General features: G+C 40.2%; 1 protein-coding gene across 5 annotated transcripts in view; it reads right to left on the bottom strand.

Annotated features, from left to right (window-relative positions):
* RTN1 (reticulon 1) overlaps nucleotides 1-24387 on the bottom strand; it is a 381779-nt gene that overhangs the window by 8630 nt on the left and 348762 nt on the right. For 4 of the 5 annotated variants that reach the window (XM_034993216.1, XM_034993215.1, XM_034993217.1 and 1 more), the window contains one exon: nucleotides 809-1016. In XM_034993216.1, coding sequence (XP_034849107.1) covers nucleotides 809-1016 — 208 coding nt within the window. Of the gene's footprint in view, nucleotides 1-808; nucleotides 1017-16279; nucleotides 16450-24387 lie in introns of those variants that run through there. The other variant, XM_034993218.1, reaches the window with a different exon arrangement.

Raw genomic sequence — 24387 nt, 5'->3', positions numbered from 1 at the left:
CCTCTTAGTATATTGCCTTAAAAAAAATCCTCCCTCACAACTGATGAATCACTAAACTCCACCTCTGAAACTAATAATACAGTCTATGTTAATTGATTGAATTTAAATAAAATGAAAAAAAAAGAGAAACAAAACAAAACAAAACAAAAAATTCCTCCTTTTCAATGTTCATTCCAGATTTCCCCAGTATAAAAATGCAGAGAAGGGTACATTATAAGACTGTTCATGAACCTTGCACCCCTCAGAAAGTTGGCCCTGTGGTATTAAGCTTCCAGAGACCATAGAAATAAAAATCCAAACACCCTAGTCCTGACTCTACGCTAGTTACTGGCCATGTGATTTTGGGCAAGTCACTTTGCTTCTTAGAATCTGTTTTCCCACCTGTAAATAGAGATTACACTGCCCTGCCTTCTTCACAGGGTTGGGAGGATTCATGTTGACCACTCCTTAAATTATAAAACGCTGTACCCATACAATGGATTATGATTGCTATTAATAATAATTATGAAAATATTCATATCATATGTAAACTTATGTTAAACATGCTTATTAATTCATTCACAGTCATGAAAATAGAAAAACTCAATATACAGCAATAAGTGTCACAATAGGGATAACTGAGGGCGTTTTGGAAATTCACCAGAAATATTAGCTATTAAAAGTCAGGGCATTCAAGGGACTCTGAGACTCTGAGAGGTCTGTCGGTTCCCAGCGACACATCACCCAAACGCCCGGGAGCTGAAACAGAGTCAGGGGGCAGGGGTCCCGTGAGAGGCTGGGCAAGGGCTGGTCTGGCGGGGACACTCACTTGAAAGGGTGGCCCTCGTCGGTTTTCTGCACAGCTTGTAAGACAGACTTGTAGATGCGGAAACTGATGGTGGCGGAGAGTGCGGCAAGGGCCAGGTAGGCCACGACGCTCACAACGCTGAACTGGGTCAGGGAGAAGAGCAACAGCAGAAAGCTCCCGAACACGATCCCGGTCTGCTTGATGTCCCGCCAGTAGAGCAGGTCAATAGCTGCGGAGAGAAGACAACCCCCCCAGCCCACAGACACACTTAACGCCCGCAGTGCCGCTGGGGGGCTGCCGCGGGCCTCATTCCTCAAAGCTGTGGTCGTTGCACGTCTCACCTGGCCTTTGGGTTCTCAAACACAAGTGAGTAGACACAGGGCTTTGGTCAGCACACTCACTGCCATTGTATTTGGCTTTGGAGGACTCTTTTCCATCCCTGAGGATGGTTCATAAATTCACAGAGAAGAAAAGGCTGTTGAATCTCCCGCGACCATACCTCTATGAGTGTGTCTCACTGGGCTACACCATCTGTGACTTTGAAACAAAACGGCAAGTACAGAGGACTCAGAGCACCTGTTCTGTTCCTGTGGATGGCACTGATTGTGTGCATCTTGGTGCCCTACTGGCAAATTTCATGCCTCAGTGGTGGCCTAGAGGTGTGTATCTCAGTCCATACACATGTCCCCCTGCTGAGAAGGGGCAGCAGTGATGGAAACGGAGGTCCTGGAGAAGTGGTACTTTCAGAAGCATGGCAGTGGGTCCAGAGACCCAGCCAATGCCAAAGGTTGTAAAGACATGGCCCTCCTCCAAAACAAGCAACACTGAAAAGTTAGTAGCTGTCTCATGAGTCCCTGGAGCTGACATTTGGATTAAACCATTTTGTACAGCATAATCTATTCGCTCACCTTTTGTGACTTAAAAATCTGGAATATAGCTTTAAAATCTGCAGCACATTTCTCATGTAGTTATTTTCCTCTTTCACTTAGAAACAAAAAAAAAAAATTAAGTTCAAAAGAACAAAGCCACGGTCCTTCAAATATGATACATAATGTAAGTATTTTCAATATTCCAGTCACCAGATTATGAAAAAGGCATAGAAGCCTTGCTGAAGAATTTATTCTCCAATTAGGCAAGTCACAAATGTTTTTTTGAATTAAGATATAATTGACATTTAACATGGTACAAGTCTAAGGTGTACGACATGTTGATTGGATATATTTACATATTGTAATATGATTGCCACCAGAGCACTAAACTAACACCTCTGTCATAGCACATAATTATCATTTCTTTTGTGGTGAGAACATTTAGGATCAAGTCTCTTAGCAACTTGGAAGTTTATAATATAGTACTGTTGGCCATAATCACTATGCTGTACATTAGGTCTCCAGTCTCCAGAATTTATTTGCCTTCTAGTTGCAAGTTCATACCCTTTGACCAACAACATCTCCCCAGGTCCCCCCCCCCCGCCATCTAAGCCTGGTAACCACCATTCTCCGGTTTCTATGAATTCAGCTATTTTAGATTCTACCTATAAACGAGATCATACCATATTTGTTTTTCTCTGTCTTTTTTTCACTTAGTAATGACCTCAAGGTCGTCCATCCATGTTGTTGCAACAAATGGTCTTTATAGAATGTTACATCCATAAGTTTTCAGAAAGAGAAGACACAAAATTCCCATCTCACAACCGAATGAAAATGGCAGCTACTTACGCCGCCAGCTTCCTGTGCAGGGCACGGAGACCCAGCTGGTTTACAGAATTGGATACCAGTCATTTGCTCAAGGAGAACAAAGGTGACCAGGTTGAAGAAGCAGGGGGCTGCTCCCGTCGTACTCAGGTATGTAACTAACTGAAGGAGCAGTATCAAAAAGGTCACATAGCCCGTGACAACCCTCTGACGCTGTGGAGGGGATATAAGGAGTGTGGCAGAGCACAGTATGAACCCTTGGCTTCAGTCTTCCCCCAGGCTGGCTGGAGAGTAAATCAGGCACTGAAGGGGTGGGGTGGGGGCTCTTTTAAACCCAGCTGAGGATCCCTCAGCAAGCTGAAGCTAGAGAGAGAATTTACTTTTGAGCTGATCTGTCATCCATCCCCACCTACTCCTCACCTACCTGGTCCACCAATGACATGAATGCACAACACTGCAGTAGTCTGCCATTTGGTTGGGGGGCAAAAATTTGTTCTTTTTCTCTAACAACACTTTTGCATAGGAAGTAGAGGAGAGAATCACAAACATGTTTTGGTGTGAAACAAAGATTTTTTTTTTCTCTTTTGAGTGAAGCTGGTTCTACAAGTAGGTTTCTAGGAGCAAAGGAAAAGCAAGGCTGCTCTAAAGCCTCTCTCTTCTCCTCGCCCCAATCACCAGTCACAATGTCACACTGACTGACATTCTACTATTAGAAATTCAGTCCTTTAGATTAGCCCTTTTTATCTTTATATTTAACCTTTTTATCTTTTTTTTTTTTTTATTGCAAAGATCCCAGAAGGGGTAATGCAATAGAGATTGGCTTGTCATTAACAGCAAAGTACAAAGGTGTTCCCCAAACGATTTTTGTTTTAGAAGAGTTGGTTGAGAACAGAGCACTAAGGTAATAATCCTTCCAGGTGGAGAAGAAGGATCTTTTAGAAGACATGACACAAGACACCCCTGGGCCTCTGAGGGTAGGCGACAGAAGAAGGAGGAGAAGGGGTCTCCACAGAAGCCTAGTGCTCCCTGTGGTTGAGTGGATTTGGAGCAAAAAATGGAAGTAAGCCTAGGCCTATGTCCAGACCAGCAGGGCTAAAGGGCCTGGGGAACTGGAACCTCCTAGCATTTATTCTGTTTCATGTAGGGGAGTGTGGGGTGGAGAATAAAAAGACAAAAACACCACCATTATCTGCAATGTTGCCTCTTCCCCATTTTGTTCATTTATTCAGTATTTATTGAGCAAGAACTTTTTTTTAAGGGCCAGGCTTTGTGCCAGGTGGTGCCAGGGATATCAAAATCAATGAATTGTTTAAAAAGAGAAACCCCCCCACACAAATAAGTTGTAATCTTCTGTTTTATGACACCCACAGATTCACATGGCAGAAACGTTTAGAAACAAATACATTATAAGACACCATGATTTGTGCTAAAGGGGGCACTCCTTAGTGCTAGAGAAAGTAGGCTTACCCACCTCTGAGATGATGTGAAGGGGCACGGGAGACTCTACAGGAGGTTTTCAGGCAAAGAAAACATAAAATCTGCTACTACCAAGTGAACCCCCACTTAAATTGCTTAACACTTGTTAAAAATGGTGTACCTGTCTAGAAAAGGCTTCTGAATCTCTGGATACCTATTCAAACAGCCTGAGAATGGCAGGTACCAGGCAGGAGCTTTATGAGAATAAACTATGGGCAGAGAGTGTGGACTGTCGGCTAAACAACAGTAGTTTGGTGTAGTCATTACCCAACAGGTGTTTCGATCAACATGTTAAGATTGCTGGAGGTTTCTAATGAGGAGGTTAACAAAAGATTCATCTTACAACATCAACGGGATGTTTATTCTGGGTACTTTGTGACATGGTAATCTATTTACGTAGATTCTGGGCAATGTTCAAAGCACTTTTAGACATTATTACCACATTTAAACTTCATAATCAACTCCACTGGGTAGCTATATAACAGTATAACAGATGAAGAAGCTAAAAGTTAAGAAATCTGTCTTATGGGAGTGAGTTAATGGGAGTTAATGGGAGAAGATCAAACCCTAAGTTTGATGCTTCCTCCAAAACAATAAAAGTCGCCTCTCTCACATTATGTGGTTATAGGTTGAATGTTCCCCGAAGCATGCAAAATTAATTTGGGTAACCTGATTTATTTAAATCTCCTTCCAGAGCTTGATATTTAAAGTGAAAGTTTGTAAGAAACGTTACTGAGAAAACGAGCCATTATCAACAGTAAACAGTTATTGGTCATCTATTCATCTAGTAAAACCAGGAATGAAGAGATCATAAAATTCTGTTCCTGCTTTTAAGGAAGTTAAGATCTAGCTGGGAAGACTGACATTCATTTTACAAATGCTGAATGATTGCCAATATATTTTGTGTTGTTAGACATGGCAAAAGTTGAGTTCAAGGAAGGGATAGTGCTGGAATTGATGAAAGAGGCCGTGGGATGGTTTGTGAATGTAGCGAACAATTTGCTAAGGAGATGGAGTGGATAAAGGGAAATATTATGAAGGATTAGTCAACAAGAATGGTGACTAATTAGCCGTGGGAGAAAAGAGGAAGAGCAAATTGAGGGTGAAGGCAACATTTCAAAGCTGGATGACTGAGTGATTAGTATCACTGACAAAAACAGGAAATCTGAGGGTGAGTTCGTTGGGGATAGAGCGGACACTTGCTTTTAAACCTCCAGGTTCTGACATGATGACATCAAAGCAGGGCATTTTGACACAGTCTAGGGCAGAGATGAGATAGGGATTATGGGTGAGATGAAGCTGACAATTGACAATTACAATGCTTCCTAAATTTTTTAAAGCTTAGGCATCAAATGATTTGTTTTTTTAGCCATTTAGGAAAGAGGGCTGACTATTTACATTTGGGTATATTCTGAGTAGAAAGGATGATTGAGGCCATGAGAGTGGAGGAAACCTCCAAGACAGGAGAGACTAAGAAATGCAACTGAGGATGAAACCATAGTGTAAGATTCAAAGGAGTAAGTGGAGCTTATCAAGAGTCCTGTCTGAGTGTCAGAATGGGGACCCCAACAGTGTAGGTTACAGCAGTCAAGAAGAAGGAAACCTCCCAGGACAATGGGGTAGACTACAGTGAGAGGTGCTGAAGACATAACAAGGGAAATGATAACTGAGAAAGGAACCTGGATTTGGAGACTAGAAGGTCACTCATAACTCAGCAGAGAGTGTAACCGGTAGTGAGGATGGACGCCATGTTGTAAAGGGTTGGGTAAATGATGGGAAATTCAAAGTAATAAAAAAGATGGCAAATACAATGGTAGTTTGGGCAAGCAGCAGCAAAAGCAAATCTCTAGGTTGAGCAAAGCCTGGGTATGTTAATGGAAAGCGAGCAGTGAGGATTCCGGAAAGAGATTTGATTGAGCAAAGTCTCAGAGAAGGGGAGAACGGATGGGATTAGTCATTGCTCTTTCTTTTCAAAGAAGGGAGAAGGATGAAAAGAATGGGTAAAGAGGGGGGCGCCTGGGTGGCTCAGTTGGTTAAGCAACTGCCTTCGGCTCAGGTCATTATCCTGGAGTCCTGGGATCGAGTCCCACATCGGGCTCCCTGCTCGACAGGAAGTCTGCTTCTCCCTCTGATCCTCCCCCTCTCATGTTCTCTGTCTCCCATTCTCTCAGATAAAAAAAAAAAAAAAAATCTTTAAAAAAAAAAAAGAATGGGTAAAGAGGGAGAGACATTTTGGGAATGTATGGGTGTGGCTACAGATACACATTGAGGTGGGAAAGGAACAAGGTAAAGTGGCTGAGAGTCGCTTGAGGGAGATTTACTCAAATCCTGGAAAATGAGTTAGGAGGTCTTCCTGAGACTGAGGACGGTAAGGGTAGGGTTTGAAGAGATTAGGAGAGGTCCGAGCCTGCCTCATTCAGTACAGTAGTGATGAGTCACATGTGGCTACTGAGCACTAGCCCCAAATGAGACATGCTGACGTATAAGCTACCTATCTGAGTTCAGACTTAGTCCAAAAAAAGGATGTAGAGTACCTACCTCATTAATACTTTTTATATTGATTTCTGTTGTTGAAAGGCTAATACTCTGCATATGTTGGATTATATTATCAAAATTATTTTTACTTGTTTCTTACTTTTTAATGAGGAAGCTACTAGGAAATTTAAAATTTCTAGTTAGGGGCTCACATTATATTTCTATTGGACAGGGTCGATCTAGAAAAATACAGCATGTCAAAAAGGAATCAATAAAAGGACTGCCAGAAAGTAAAGAGGGTTTGGTTAAAGTCAAGGATCTCTAGTGGATCCAGTCAACAGGGTTGGAGGCTGGGTGTTCCCAGCAGTAGACGGTAGAGCTGAGTGAGCCAGGGCCGTGAACTTGCACAAGCAGCATGTTAGAGGAGTCGAAGATCCAAGAGGACAGAACTGAAATGAGCAGCTCGGGCTCAGGCTGGGAATGACAGGCGGCCAGGATTGTTGGGAACTCATGGGCTGGGAGAATGGCAATGGCTGTGTGGTCAGAGTGACAGCAAGTGGCCCGTGATGATTCAGTGGGAAGGGTAGGAAGTGGTGAAGTGTGATCAGAGAAGAGACTTTCTGTGTTCCAATCTGCTGTGTAAATGATGACTTTTCACATTTTAATTTTGCTCAGAGTGATGTAAACTTGTGTAGGAAGCTTTATAGTAGTAGATCCAGAAAGTGGATATTTGAGTTTCCTTAAAACTCAAGAAAATAAAAGTAACTCTGTAACTGCAACAAATTACCCCCAGGAGTTTTTGGGTACAACAAAGTATAGACAGCTTTCTCTTCCTTTAATATCCTCCTAATGCAGAAAGGTCAGATGAGAGTTTAAACACCTGAGTCACATTCACTAAGCATACTCACAAAGGCAGGTAAATTACCATATTGCTTTGCCACGTATAAAAACTAGAGTTACTTTGCTAAAAACCAAGGAGCAATGGATTGTCTTTGGAAATGGGAGTTCAGTGTGTCCCATCCATTGAGAATGGACTGGGCTTGGTGATCTCATCAGAGTCCCCAAAGCACAGGTGGGAGCCCCTGCTACAGCCTGCCTGGGGTTCACCTGGAACTCATTCAGTCAAGGCTGACCTGGCATATTTGGCAGATTTGAAGAATCCTGATTTCAAATGCAGAAATCAGTGCAACCCTTATTTCCATAATCCAACCAAGGGCAGTAAAGAGAAACAGAAGTGATCCAAGGTTTGAATGAATAGCTGACTGGAAATAAAATGCTCTCTCAAATTTCTAGAAAGAAAGCCCTTTGCTTTCTTTCAAAATTTTTTGGTTTAGGAAACCATTTTAAATGTATTCAATTATATGATCCAATAGTGGTGCAGTATTCAGAAAAATGTACGAACTGAAAGACAGTGGTGCCGCTATTTGTATTTTATTTTTAAGGCAAAATGTGGCATAAGTGGAGAGCATGAATGGCAATAAACTGTGCACGATGATTTGCATTACTGCACCATATTCCTAAGTGAATTTATTTATATTCCATTTTGGTCCGGTAAAGATTTTGAGCAGCATTGCACCACTTGCTATGTGACAAGTGAAAGCTACTTCATAAAAGACCAAGTGAGAAAACCCTACTTATATATAATATCAGCATTTCATCGAAAGGATTGTTGAAAAATGAATGAAAAATTCATTGACTGTTGACTCTAATTTACTTTTCAGCAAGCTTCCAATAACTGACTACAATACTTGAGTACCTTCTGAAAAGAATCAGAGGCTCGAAAAACCTCAGTTCTTTACAACCCAGGGTCCAAAGCAGTGATAGCTAGTTTCTCCGATTTTCGTGAGGCCAACAAAATATCACCACAGAAAGTTAACAAGGGGAAACAGTAGTAACTTTCCCTCCTTTTGCCATCAAACTGGAGAAACGTAATGGGAATCGATGTAATAAAAAAATTTTAAACATGCACGGAGACATTCAAAGATGACATTCAGTCAACGACTCCATGAGTTTCCTTTGCCATGAAACAGTCTCATACGTAAGTTTGAACTTTAAATGGTAACCCAGGGGCCCTGAGCCTGGGGGGAAGCTGCTGGGAGGGACTTGTGCTGATAAGACATCTGCGGTAATTCCATTTTCCAGGCCTTTCCTTCTCACCACTTAAATATAGCCAGTATGACTGTCAAGAGAAAAATGCCAACACTCTTATTTCTAGATGTTTAAATAATTCTGTGGATATTTTGAAAGAGGAGATACATTACACCTGGCATTCTGTGTGGACAGTAAAAGAGCACAGCATTGAATGAATCCACATGCTAGTTCCAACCACTGGGACCACATTCTCCCTGTCCTATGAAATTAACGCAATGATGCTTAGACCCGTGGTCACCTTGATGGGGTGGACCTGGCGAGGAAATGAAACAGCAGGGCCCGGTACTGAAGACAGTGTGCTAAATCTTTTAGCAAATGGGCTCATTTGGAGGGGTCTCCACAGGGCAACTCCACAGGTCTCCTTTGGCATCAAAGGAAGAGATGGCCATATGGAGAGAGAGACAGGCTTTGGGCACATGGTAGCTGAGGGCAGCACAAGGAAGATTTGCAAGGTATTAAATAATGGATGTCCTCATGTGATTTTTCTTGTTTAAGCTTTCTGACTTGATCAAAATACAAAACTGTCCACTTGGTTGGTGGTAATCAGTCATAATTAGCCACAAAATCTTGTCTGGGTCACACCTTAAAATCCATCATTGTATTGGAATAGAAAAGAACCATGGAGATAGACAGCTATTGCTTCTTTATAAAAACTGAATATATTTAACATTTTTGACCAATACCATCATGGCAAGATGTTTCTTGAACTAAAAGGATAAGGAAAGGTAATGATCTCTCATTGTACCTCTGTTCCATTCAATAAATTATTATGTCCTTCTTGATCCCTATTACCACTATATTGGATCTGCAGTTTGGTAAAATGTTTCTGAAAGCAAGACATGCTCATTGCTTAATGGGTAGAACTGCAATAAATTCTAAAAATTAAAACCTGTTATATTTTCAAAATCAACATCAGTTTGGGCAAAGAGCTTGTAAGTAATGCTTGAATTATAAGACAACTTTACTCAGATTTAACTCAAAAATACAGTTTAACATATGTGGAGGACACAGAACTGTATACTTCAAAGTTCTAAAACTTCTAACAAATTTTTTTATTTTATATAGATTTTATTTATATATTTATTTGGGGGGGGAAGAGAGAGGGAGCCTGCATGAACAGGGGGAGGGGCAAAGGGAGAAGGCGAGAGAAAATCTCAAGCAGACTCCACACCAACTGTGGAGCCCTACACAGGGCTCGATCTCGAGATCCTGAGATCATGACCTGAGCTGAAATCAAGAATCAGATGCTCAGTCAACTGAGCCACCCAGGTGCCCCACTAATTTCTTATCTTATTTGAAATATATGCTACAAATTTGGAATACATTTACAATGACCAGGCTTTTAATGTAATTATTGTCATCTAGGCAGAAGATGGATTTTAAAGAATTATTAATGTCAAATTCTTAGCTGTCAAACTGTGAGCTTAATTATAAGGCAATCATGTTTCCTTGAATGGTTGTGTGTACTTTCATAACAACTGGAAAGGTGACAATATGTAAATATTAATGCATGGCCAAATGTGTACACAACTTACGAGATCAAGTTGAGAAGGATGGGAAATTTTGTGGTGATGTACATTTAATTATTTCCAAAAAGAGAGGTGATATTCTGGAAGTTATCCACCCACATTAGCTTTTGTTTGCTGGATTCAGTGAATTTTAACATTTAATTCTACTATAAGGTAATTTAAAATATATCAATTACTTCACAGATTCTGTTCCCAAATGTATTAACTAGTCTAAAGATGAAAGAGAATTGAATAAAGAATTTCAAATATAAGGAGGAAATGGGAGAGAAGGCAGGGAGAGGGAGAGAAAGAGAGGGATAGAGGGGCAGATGGGGAGAAGGCGAGAGAAACCTTTTCAAAATAATGAAGGAGAGGCCTGCTCATTATGATGGAATAGGGATCTGTAATCATAATCCTAATGCTTTAGTCATACAGTATCAGGAATATTATTGGTTTTTTTTTTCCTTTTCAAGATTTTATTTATTCATTTGACAGAGAGAGAGAGAGAGAGACAGTGAGAGAGGCAACACAAGCAGGGGGAGTGGGAGAGGGAGAAGCAGGCTTCCCGCCGAGCAGGGAGCCCGATGTGGGGCTGGATCCCAGGACCCCGGGATCATGACCTGAGCCGAAGGCAGACGCTTAATGACTGAGCCACCCAGGTGCCCCTATTATTGGGTTTTTAAATGAAATAAATCCTAATTCATGGAAATCTGAGAAAAATCATAGATTTGAAGATGTGGATTTAGATCAGCATTTTTATCAACCTTTCTCACCCTTGATGGATCTTCCTTTAAAAAAAATTTAGACCCTGCAGAGAGTCCATTTGTACAGTCTAAAACCAAAACATGAAACTAAAAAATTATTCTAATCTTATCGATGTTTATCATACTTTTTCTTAATTTTAGGAAGGAATAGCACATAAAGAAACATATATGTGAAGTTCAGCAATTCTCTCAGTTTCATGTCAGTTTTTTCCATTAAATTACTTCAAATATTTTTTGAGACATACACAATCTTGTTTTATAAAAGCTGTTTTTGTTGCCGAGTCCTCTAGCTTCATGTTACACGGTATGGAGATACTGGACAATATTCAGCAAATACTAACCCTCATTAACTCTAGGTGTAGGACTTTGGGCGATTTGTGGCTTTCATTTGAACCTCTCTTTGAACAAAAGGAAATTTTCATAATGCGTATGTATCACTTTTAGAAAAAGAACAAAGCCATTATCCTCTCCCCAAACTTTGGAACATTCCCTTATAAATATTCTCTTGAAAATAATCATACACAGTGAAAAAGTAGAGTTTTATTTTTCAATGGAGTAATAACTACCCATATTTGGTAATATTATCTGTATAATGAGAGTTTTCTTTCATTAAAACAAAAAAATCCCCAGGGCTACCTGGGTGGCTCAGTCAGTTAAGTGCCCGACTCTTGATTTTGGACTCATGATTTTGGTTCATGTGATCTCAGGGTCCTGGGATGGAGCCCCACATCAGGCTCCATGCTCAGCATGGAGCCTGCTTAAGATTCTCTCTCTCAACCTCTGTCCCTTCTACCTCCCAACCCCCCCACTCCTACTTGTACACTCGCACACTCTCCAAAAAAAAAAAAAAATCCCCAGATCCCCAGCTAAGCCAGTTCCCCCACTGGATCTCATTAGAATCTGCAGAGAGGGAGTTTGCAAGTGTAATTACTTATGTTGTAATATTTGTACAGTTTTCTAATGAGACTGAGTCCAAACAAAAGGTGTTTGATAAAAGGTTGTATTGGTCTGCCTTTAAGTATTATCTTGACCAAATGCCATTTTCTTTTTTAAAGATTTTATTTATTTATTTGACAGAGAGAGACACAGCGAGAGAGGGGACACCAGCAGGGGGAGTGGGAGAGGGAGAAGCAGGCTTCCCGCGGAGCAGGGAGCCCGATGTGGGGCTGGATCCCAGGACCCTGGGACCATGACCTGAGCCGAAGGCAGACGCTTACCGACTGAGCCACCCAGGCGCCCCGACCAAATGCCATTTTCAAAATACAAGCATTTCTTTCAATTTCTGTTGCCAAAACAGACATTTTTTTTCTGTGTATTCTGGGATGCTTGGCTGTTTTCAACTAGCACCTTTCAGAATGGACCACCATGAACAGTTTTTCCACAGAGCACTGTAGACCAGCGTATAGTATTTTATTTTGTAAAAAACCAGAAATACTTTTAAGTTATATTCCCTGGAAAGTGTTTCACCCTTCATTACTATTTTACACGCTGGGAAAGCTGTAATTACAGAATGGTGCAACACAGGGTCAAGTGGGAGTTGACCAGTAGCCCCAAACAGGTGACAAGTATCAACCCAGTGTACTACCAAGCATACTGCCAGGTCTATTTGTCGAGTACAATGATATCTGGAAAAAACTATCTTTGAGCACAAATAGAATGATATGGATGAATGATTTTGTTCAAACTTTATTCCCTGCCCCAGCATTATTTGGATTTAAGCAGTATGAGAAAGTCATTAAAAGCATAGGTTTCAGAATCAGCCTGCCTTATATTTGGGACCCAGTTAAGTCCTAGGGCAAATTCCTGGCCCTCTCTGCCTCAAAACCCTCAGTTTCCTCCTCTGTAAAGTGAGAGTAAGATAATCATCTCATGAAGGCTTAATTAAAGACATGTAGCAGGAGTTTAGAATAGCTAGCGGAGCATAGCTGGTACTGACAGAGAATTTGGGATGATGAATTGATGATGGTAGTGCGGATGACAATGGCATAAATTGATCAAGATCACCGACTTGCTGATTAATTCTGCGGTCTGTAAGGGGAGAAACTGCGAGAAATATCTTGGCAGAGGGCAGGGAAGTTCGCTCTATAACTCAGCATGAGTACAGGACGTGGAGTGCCGTTGTGGGGGGAGTTCTGGATTTGAAGCAGGCGCCTCCTCACTACGCAGTTCACCACTTACCAAAAACCTTGGATAAGTCACTTAACCTCTTTGAGCTTCATGATGTCCAAGAGTAAACTAAGAAGCTCCAATGAGAAGACATTTGGCAAAATGAAAACTATGTAAATGTGAGGGATTATTAAGCCCACACAGTCACCATTACCTACAGAATTCCTGTTCTTAGAAACACCATTGAGGAAAAAGTTCTCTACCGTTGAGGCAGATGGCAGAGCAGTGAGAAGTGAGCGGTTCTGTGGTCAGCCAGCTAGGCTTGAATCTAGCCTCTTCTGGCATTACGAGCCATGTGCCTTGGTGGAGGCCTCAGATTATCACTTATAAAATAATAATAAAATGTACACACCGCAGGATTTGTGAGGATTAAATGCAATGATGCAAGTAAAGCATTCAGTAAAAGTGCCCCTAACATATTAGTATTATTGTGATCTGTCACATTACTATCTATACACGTGTTTTATTAGGTTATGGTTTTACTCTGCTTCCATTTTCACTGAGTTGGGTGGGCTTTGGTTTATTAACCAATATTGGTAGTGGTATCACTTTTTTATACTGGAAGCAGAATCTTTGTAATGTATACATTAATGTATTACTATACTGTAATGTAATGTATTACAGAATCTTTGTACTAGTATAATGTGGACTTTAGACTCTCTTTAAATGCTCCTGTCTCTAGCTGAAATCTTATATATTAATAAAGTAGATATAAGGTTCCTTCTGCATGGCTACTACAGTTCTTACGACAATTATATTAGTTCTAGTCGAGTCTTCATGAAATAGTCAATGGGCTGCAATTTCTCCATGGAATGTTTACTAATATGGAGAAAACCTGAAGCTCACTTTCTTTATTCCCTTTTACAAGCAAAACATTCACCTGTAATACTTCTGGAGGACATTCTCAACAATGTTACACTGCATCCTGCAACCACATTCACAGGTGCTCCTAGATCATACCCATTTCATCATTTGTACACCCGACCCTGCTCTGCTGGGCTACGGACTGAGCTAAGAATCATTACACACCACCCATGGCTTCAACCCCAATTATGTATTAAACTCACTTGAGGATCTTTTAAAAAAATATTGATATTTGACCCAACTGAATCAGAGCCTCTAGGGGTGGGGCCCAGGCATCCTTTGTGGTCTTAAAAGCTCCCCAGGTGATACTAATGTATAGCCAGGGTTAAGAACAGCTGTTTTTGATAATGAGGGAACTAACAAGATAACATTGAAAATGCTAAACAAAAATTTTATTATAGATTTAGTTTAAATGAAAAGTTCTCTTAGTGGAAAGAAAAAGGAATAGTTTACTTCTTACTATTTCTCTTTCATGCCTATAAACCCACCCACCCAGTTATTAGTCAATTTTCAAGATAATGGCTTTGTTCTATCTGACAAAAGGAAATCAATGGTGCTGAAGACGACCAAAGGTCATGGAGTGTAAAAGACCTTCAACAATCTGGCATTAATCTTCACAAGTAGCTGTATATTGAAAATGAAAATGATTGTTTTCAATAGACAAATGATGACATTTGTGTTATTTTCTGATTATAAACAGCCATGCATTTTTTAACCCCTGTAGTGAGACGGTTGACTGAGGCAAAACACATAGGAGCATAACGAAATAGTGTCTTATATCTCATACAAATAAAATAGAAAATCTGCCATGTTTGGGCATCTACTTTTGGTAAGAATAGAAGAAACCCATAATCATAGTCTAAAAACCAACTTTTTTTAAATGTCTTTGTGTCCAACTAAACTTGATATTGTATCATGCCATAGTTGTCTGTGAAGTGTGTGTATCACAATAAACTGGATGAGTCTAATACGTAAGAATGAAACGTCACCAAGCATTTTCACAACTGCCTTCTGTATAAAATATGTCATGTCGCTGTCATCATTCTCTAAAATTATGCCCCTGAATTGCCATACATTTCTTATTTCCTAGCTTTTAAATGTATTAGGACCATTTATTTACTTTTGACAGTTGTATTTCCAGTAGACCCACATAATTTGAACTCGACTGTTATATTTTATGTCACCGCCACCCCAACCAACGAATAAGAGAGCTAATGTGTTCTTAATTCTGAGGTTCACGTTTACTTTTTCTTTGCTTAAAAAATTTATTGAAGAAAAACCCTACAGGGGCACTAAAGATGAAAAGCCATTCTATTCCTTCTGTGATATAAAATGACAGGGGAAAATGCCAGATTTAAAAAAAAAAAAATCAGCTTCTGCTCCAGAGTATTTTTGGTCCCCTGAGGAACACTGCAACCCTTCAGGTTAAGTCAAATGTGCCTTCTTCAGAACCTTATTTGTTAAAGATTAAAAGACCCTTCATCTTACAAACACCCGAGTTTACCACACATAATTCATTCTTCCAAAATTCTCTCTTTCTCCTCATAATCTCAAACGCAGCAAGGTGGAGGAGAGAATCTTAATATAACAAAGGAGAGATGGATGTGTGAAGTATGAGGCTGAATAAAAATGGCTGAAAAGCAATCCAAGCGAGGCTGGAGGGTGGCCACACCCAGTGCTAATATGGACTGTTTCAAAATACATCTGTTATACTGGAGGGCACTCCGCACTGCTTTTTATTTCCCCTCTATTTGTCCCACAAATACCCATTTTTAATAAATAGTAGTTACAGGTTACCCCAATGACAGACAAAAACCCTGAAATATTTCAAAGTGAACCATCCTAAAATGTGGCTACGCCATCATATTTTCAGGATTTCGAGACCTAGTCTGCATTTCCAATCTCCTTTGTGCGACCACAAATAACAACCCTGAAATGGGTGTGTCCCTCTTAAAAGGATGCACTAGAGCCCTCTCACTTAATGGCTCTACCAGGACATTTCAGCCTTTCGGCGGAAATTAAATGGCCTGGGATGCATGGAACAATAAGAAAGCATTTTAACTCCGGGCATGAGAAGAGATTAAACAAGTACTGAACAATCAACGGATCCCAAAAGAGCTCCCGGAGGAGGCAACTGATGCATTATTTAAATTTCTAGCATTACAACAAGAAAACAAAGGGATGGGGGTGGGGGGTTTAAAAAAAAAAAGAGGAAAAGAATCCAAACACCATCCGTTTTGATTTTTGACATGACAAGTTTACTCCCCCCCAACAGAAAGCTCTCGGGGGTGAAGCATGCATAGGTCCCACAGGTGAAATGATGCACAATGGCCGAGTCCGGGTCCCGGGGTTCCCGTGCACCGCAGGCATGCACTACCGAAATAAAGAGAATACCCTGACTTTTCCAGTTGCTCCACACACAGTCCATCTTGGTGGAATCGGCAGTGGCCTGCATCGTGCGGGCTTTGGGGGCTCGCCGTTGCCGTCCTCGGGGGCGCGGAGCTGGCACTCAGGGTCGGCGCCCCGGCTGCGGCGGCACGGTTCGCGGTGGCCGCGCGGCTGCGGACTGAGGCTGCACCAGCCGGCGCGCGGCGAGGGGCGGGCGCGTCGCGGGCGCCGCAGTCTCCGCGGCAGCGAATCAGCGCGGCGCGGCCCCGGGGCTGCCTGCGCGCACGGGGATGCGGCCGCCGCTCGACGCGAGAGCGCTGCCCCGGCCGGCCGGCCTGGTGAGAGGCTGCCCCGGAGTGGGCTGAGCCGGTTCTAACCGGGGAGGCACAAAAGCGGGCAAGGGGTGGGTGGGGGGGGGGGGGGGGGGTATGGGAGAAGAGGAGGGGAAAAGGGTGGGGATCAGAGTGCGGCACTTGGACTGTTCCTGGAGTTCTTGACACAGGGTGCATATTCTAGAAATTTCTTAGACACCTAAGAAACTTGTTGGGTAAGACGCAGGTGATGGCAGTACAGATAGCCGGCTTTCAGCAGAATGCCCCCCCTTTCCCCAATTGTCCCCATTGCTCACTCACCTCTCTTCCCCATTTCTTTACATTCTGGCCACGATTTAATTGCCTGGCATCTTCCAAGCAACTGCCAGATCTCTTCCTCTTTCTGGAATATTCTATGGCTATCCAAAACCTTGTTGGCAAGCCACAGTCACTGTAAAGAAATCCTGCTGCTCAGTAGGTCTTATGTGTTTTTCCTGCTGCCCCTATTCTCCAGCTCAGTTTGTGGTTCGAATGAATAAATACCTACCAGAATGTGGTGCCTGTAGGCTCCCTTTCAAAGCCCCTGGACTCTCGCACGCAGAGTTATTGGTCACTGCACTGACACTCCAGGAGGTCAGTTGTGGGGACATCCAAACAACTCAGGGAAGCAAAGGGTATTCTGCCTCAAAAGCATCATCTTTGGGATTGAGTGTTGGGGGCACATGGAGGTGGGCTGTGTGTATCATTTGGGAGATATAAAGTAGGTTTCCAAACCCAGTGAGTGAGTCAAGAGATTCTAGTCCCCAATTACAATGCAGATGTCAATGGGAGGAGGAGAACAGTGGGTGGTGACCTACTATTTAAATCTCACCATGAAATACTTTATCAGATCATACACCAAGAACTTTAGAGAATGGACAGGGGATAGGTACATTCTGATGAGGAAAAGGTAGAAATAGCACAGAGAAAGGACTCGAATTTGGGCATTGTCTGGGGAAGGCAGTCCTGGTGGCAGGACCCTTGGGGAGACAAAATATAACATGGGGCCAGAGGACACCTTTGGAATACAGGAGCATACAGAAGGAAGAGTTCCCATTTTACTTGTTGTGGCTTGACATCATCGTTTACACAGTATTTCTCTCTCTCCCTCGAAGAGAAATGGAGCCTTCACGATTCTTCCACAGTTCCCAGAGAGGTTCCTTGCCAGACCCAAATCTGCATTTGCACATCCTGCACCGGCAAGGACTTAAAGACAGTAGTCTCAAGGTTATGCTTGTAGCTATGATTTATCTTTCAGTTTATGAAGAGTATACACTTTAAAATGTGACCTTTGGGATCATGCATATTTTTCTTTCTTAGGATGTGAGCTTCCAGAGAAACCAAGCTTCTCTCCATAGGTCTGTAACATAACTGAAATTACTGAGGAACCTTAGTAAAAATGAGATCAGGAGGATGATCTGGCACTTCTGGGCAGCGGAAGTCTCCTCCAAGAGGAAGGGGTGTCAGAGCTACCATGGGCTGACGGGAGGGAAAAGAGTTATTACAAAGCACTTTTCAAACTGACCTGCTCCAGTGATGGTAGTGACCTTTTCATATTTATATTTCCAAACCCATTCCAATTTTTTTTCATCATCATGGTCCTGTTTGGGAATTCAGTCAGAAAATACTGAAAAGACAGGTATTTGATGATCTGACCAGCACTGAATTCTCACTGTATGAAGTAGGGCTGGACAAACCAGAAACAGGTGGGAACAAGACTCAGAAAGAAGGGTTTGGCGTGTGGGCTGCCTAGACTGGCTCCTTTTCAGTTGAAAACCTTTGGAGCCTTGGCCACTAGGAGGCACTGCCAGTCCAATGACAGCCCCAGTCACCAGCCCGAAGTCCAGCCGGTGCCCCCCAGCTACCTTCATTCGTGAGTATTAAGTGTCCACCACGTGGGCAGAGCCACCGGTCACGGCTAATCTGACGGGCGGTACTGTGCAGCAAGCTGGGACAGCACATCCCTGGCTGCGGAGAGCAGGCAGGGGCTAACTCTCCCTCAAGTGGAGGGGAGCTGTGTCAGCCTTCTTGGGCCATGCATTTTCATGGGCCACCAAGTTGACCTTGGAATGTAAGCTCAGCTGAAAGACCACATTCTTTTTAGGCATGCTGAATCTGAAGACAGAAGCTTGATGACACCCAAAAAGTCAAGATAGCAGTCTGATAGTTGAAGGTTGAGGTAAGGCGTCTGATGCCACAGAGATACACACCAGTGAAATACGAACTGAAGGGCTTTAGGTTAAGGTGTAGGTGGTAGGAGAAACAAATGAATTTATTAAAGAACAATCAGGCAGAAAAGTGTGAAGAGCTTGACTGAGAATTGGGGGATGTGGGCGTGAGACCCACTTACATGGCAGTAGTTATGTGGCCTTCAGCAAATATTTATCACCTTTGGACCTTTCTCTCATAATGAGAAATGAATTATACAAAATGAATCACAGTTTTAGATGTTTGTGTCTATGAAATAAGAATTTATTTCTTGTAGACATTGTAAGCGGGTACTTTCTTCGCACAAGTACCCACAGAGTATTAACTGAAAGCTCTTGCCAAGATTAAATGATAAAATGGGTAGAAAAGATATGTAAATTGTCCTTGAGTGGTGAAAGAAAACAGAAAGCAAAACAAAGCTTGCTAAAAGAGGGCAGGAACTGCCACTGTCTTTAAACCAGGAGAGAACAGACGGGCTTTGTACACAGCCAGCTCAGAATTTGGTTTAGGTGCCTGCCAGGAGAGGAAGTGATGTCTTTAGTTTTCAGGATGAAATCATGCTGTAGGCATTCGGTTCAAGGAAAAACAAAATTGTCAAGTTTTGAAATCTCATCTGAGATCAAGAGAAATGTTGAAGACTACCATGCCCAGAATGGCTGTATGGCGTCTGTTTTTTTTTGTAGCCCCAGGATTTTACTGATGAGAATCAGTGGCGCCTATATTGATACATTTAGTCAATAAGTATTTACTGAGCACCTACTGTATTCTAGATACTGTTCTAGGCCTAAAGTAAAATTGCTACTTTTAAGAAGTTTATATGTTAGTGAGATGGGCAGACAATAATAGAAGAGGTAAATGTCTATTTCACTTGTGGACAGGTGGACAGGGGGGAACAGCACAGGTAAAGGGGACAGAGGATGGAAGTGGGGTGGAAGTTTTCTATTTTATGAGGAGGGTCAGCAAAGGCCTATCTCATAAGGTAAAATTAAAGCAGACACCAAACAAAAGAGAAGGAGAAAGCTATTAAACTATATGGGAGAAGAGCACTTACAAATGCACTGAGTTTCAGGACAGAATGTAATAGGTGGTAAACTATATCCAGTTCAGAGAACTCCATGTTTGGGTGTGTGTGTGTGTGTGTGTTTAATGCTCTGAGAAGTATAGCAATTGGAAGAAAAGGCACAAAACCAAAAAAAGTACTTCATTATGATCAAAGAACACTCAGAACTCTGCTTTATGCCATATGGAATAAGGAAATTTAAAGTAACAACCAGTTTGGCACATAACCCACTGCATCAAAATAATGCATGAATTGCCTTTATTTCGAACGACAGATTAGCACTTGTTATTTGCCAGGTGCTTTCTCATATGGTATATATTTAGTTGTTACAGATCCCTATGAGGTAGATAGTGTTTACCTTCATTTTCTTGATTCATTCATCCATTCAATCTGCAAACATTTGTAAAGCCCAAACAAAGTGCCTGATCCTGTAAATACAAAAGGAACTGCCCACTGGAAACATGAGTTTAGTGGGTGAGATTTACACATAAATACATAAATGCAATCAATTGATAGGTGTATGAACAGGAAAGAGTGGATACACAGTGATTAAGGGGAAGAAGAGGTTTCAGGAAAGGCTTCAGAGAATAGATGATAATAAAGCTGAGTTATGAACAAAAAAATAGAATCACCAGTTTGAGTGACAGGGATTTCCTGGCATACAGATAGGGCACCTTAACCACAGAGAGGTGCAGGGGACAGTGAGACAGATCCAAGTAATAATACTGTCAGTAAATGAAGGAAACACTGCAGAGTTTCAAGGGGAGGAATAACATCTTGAGAAGTTGAATAATTTATCCAGATTTGCTTTGGGATTTTCCAGAGTTGTTAAAGACATACATTATAACCCTGAGCAAGACAAGAGGAAATCAGTACCCTAACTCACATCATAGTGAAACTGCAAGGCATCAAAGACAAGAGGAAATCTTAAAAGTAGGCATAAGTGAATGACACATTGCCCCCAGAAACTGTTGGACCAGCCACAGTCTTTTCATTAACTGAACCCAGAAGACAATGGAATAATGTTTTCAAAGTAGTGAGGGAAAATAACTGTCATCTAGAATTCTGTACCCAGCAAGACTAATATAGGTGTTTTCAAATGTAAGAAATGAGAGAATTTCCTAACTATGAACCCTGCAGAAAAAGCGACCAAGGTTGGTACTTCTGGCAGAAGAAAACTGAACTTAGAAGGAAGAAGGGAAATGCATGAAAGAATGCAAAGTGTAAAAATTGGTAATGACTAATTTGGGGGTTTGTAAGAAAGGTGAAATTAAAGTAGTAGACAAAAATAGAACATAAGGTAGGAAGGAGTGATAAGAGTAAAAGCATCCTAACGTCCTAGTACTATTCAGGAGAACAGTAGAGATTTTAATTTAATTTTTTTTTGAGATCTTAATTTTAGACTATGAAAAGTCAAATTTGTAAGTTAAACATTAAGGGTCACCACCAGAAACAACTAGAACATAAAACTTCTAAATGAGTAAAATGTATAAACAAAGTAATTACTAAATCAAATTGAAGTCAGGAAAGGAAAAATATGAGAAGCAAAGTAAAGAACTAGTAAATAGAAAGGATAAAATAAAGTAGTAGAAAACATCTAAATATATCCAAATAATGCCAACCAAGAAGATGGAAACTCTCAGATTGAATGTAAAAAATGTAGCTAAAGGATGTTTATAAAAGAAAATCCTAAGGCATACTGACACAGTAAAGTTAAAAGTAGAGATGTAAAAAACTATACCAGATTAATAGATTTTTGGATAGTGATCTTGCTAACAAACTCACTTATTAATTCTAATTGTGGATTCTTTTGAAATTTTTATGTAAATTATCATATCTTCTCTGAATAAATATGGTGTTATTTCTTCCCTTCTAATCTTTATACGTTTATTTCTTTACTTTGGCTAGTACTTCCACATATAATGTTGAGTAGAAGTGGTAAAGGGTATATATTCTTTGTCTTACTCCTGGATCCAGGGGAAAAGTGTGCTCAAAATTTTACCATTAAATATGATGTTGGCCGTGAATATTTTAGCTGTCTTTTATCAGATTAAGGCAAGTTCCTTCTATCCCTAGTTTTTTGAGAGTTTTTGTCATGAACAGATATTGAATTCTATCAAATGCTTCTACTGAAGCTATTGAAATGATCACAGGGATTTTATCCTCAATTCAGTTAATACATAAATTACATGGATTGAATCTTGAATGTTAAATCAACCTTGCACTCCTCGGATATACCCCAAATGGCTCCAATGTGACATTCTGATTTTTAACTTCTCTTTATGCCAATTTTAGCAAGTTTTATTTTCCTCAAATCAATTCATCCATTTTAAATAAGTTGTCAAATTTATTGGTGTAAATTATTCATAACATCATAATTTTATGTTTTTAATAATCTGAAGGAGCTGTAGCCATGTCTACTTTTTCATTTGCGATATTGGTTTTATTTTTCTCTCTTCATTTCTTGATCATCTTATTGGAGATTGATCAATATTATGAATATTAATTTCAAAGAATTTAATTCTTTGTTAGTTAATTAATTTAACTAACTTAGTTAATTAATTTAACTAACTTAATTTCAAAGAATAAAATTTTTCTTTTGTTTTTTTTCTCTTTTGTATATCTTTGTATATGCTCTCTATTTCCTTCTATTACTATTATTATTATTTCCTTCTTTTACTTTTGTTTTTCTTTCATTAGCTCCACAAAATAGAAGTTTAGATTAATTTCAGCCTTTCTTCTTTTCTAATATATTCATATTCATTTAAAAGTATAATATTCCCTCTAAGCACTGTTTTAGTGGCAACCTACAAGTTTTGATACATTATGTTCATGTTATTGTCCAGTTCAAAATATTTTCTAACAGTCATTGAAATTTTTTTTCTTTGGTCCATTGACTATATAGAATTACAAACTTCTGAGCATTGTTCTAACTGTCCTATTGTTTATTTTCAGTTTAATTCACCTGTAGTTAGACAACAAACTCTATACAATTTTAATCCATTGAAACTTGCTTTAGAGTCTGGAATATGATCTATTTCTTTTTAAAACATTTATTTATTTGAGAGAGAGAGCAGGGGGAGGGGCAGAGGGAGAGGGAAAGAAGCAGACTCAGCACTGAGTATGGAGCCCAACATGAGACTCGATCTTATGACCCTGAGAGATCCTGACCTGAGCTGAAATCAAGAGTCGGAGGCTTAGATGGCTGAGCCACCCAGCCATCCCAAATATGATCTATTTTGATACATGTGTCAATTGGACATGAATGTATATTCTAAAGTTTTAAGGGTGTTCTATAAATCTCCATTTGGTCACATTGGTTAACAGCATTATTCAAACAATTTATCTCCCTAATAATTTTTTGGCTGTATGTCTGCCAGATCTTGAAATAAGTACATCACAACATCTAACTTTCATGTTGATTGATCTATTTTCCTTTCAGTTCTGTCAATTTATATAACTTTATATATATTGGGCTCTTATAAATTTAGAATTATCATGTCTTACTGTTGAGTTAACCCTTTTATCTTTATGAAATGTTCCTCCTTATCTCTAGTAACACTCCTTGACTTAGAGTTTAGTTTGGCTGATAGGGATATATATACAACAGCTTTATTTTGGTTGGTGTTTGCATGATACGTCTTTTCCCATCCTTTACTTTCAAACTATTTGTATCTTTTTATGTTCTTAAAGATAGTATATTATTGGGTCTTGTTTTTAATTCAGGCTAATAATTTTTATTTTTTTAAGGTGGGTGTTAAGTCAATTTACATTTAATGTAATCATCAATATAACTGGATTTAAGTCATCCTGCTATTTATTTCTTATTTATCACATATCTTTGCTCCTTTGTTCTGCCTTTCTTGCCTTCTTTCAAAATAATCAAGCATGGTTTTTTTTTTAAGATTTTATTTATTTATTCATAAGAGACAGATTGAGAGAGAGAGAGAAGCAGAGGGAGAAGTAGGCTCCCCGCTGAGCAGCGAGCCCGATGCGGGACTCGATCCCAGGACCCTGAGATCATGACCTGAGCCGAAGGCAGACGCTTAACCATCTGAGCCACCCAAGTGCCCTCAAGCATGTTTTTTATTAATCCATTTATTTCCCTAAGTAATTTTCTAGTTACACCTTTTTAAATACTTTGGTGATTAGCTTACAATGATAATGTTCATTCTTAACTTACTGGAGTCTATTGTATATAGTACTTTTACAATTTCCAATGCAATAAAAGAATCTTAAAACTGTAAATTCCACTTACTCTGTACTGATGTGACATTCTTTTTATATACTGCTACTCAGTTTCCAGTCAATTTGCTAATGATTTGTGTAGACTTTTTCTATCTATATTCATGAGATCTGTCCTCTTCCTTTCTTTTCTTATAATACTCTTCTTAAGTTTTTGTATTAGGGTTTTTAAGCTAGGCTTGTTATAAGATTTTTTGGTTTGATTTTATGGAATGTGATTACAATAAGGTTTTTTTTCCTTTGGTGCTTAT

This window comes from Mirounga leonina, unplaced genomic scaffold (assembly GCF_011800145.1).
Source record: "Mirounga leonina isolate KUSES-001 unplaced genomic scaffold, KU_Mleo_1.0 Mir_82, whole genome shotgun sequence".
NCBI classification, from domain to species: Eukaryota; Metazoa; Chordata; class Mammalia; order Carnivora; family Phocidae; genus Mirounga; species Mirounga leonina.
The sequence above is the reverse complement of the archived record's forward strand: the minus strand, read 5'-3'. Positions and strand labels throughout refer to the sequence as shown.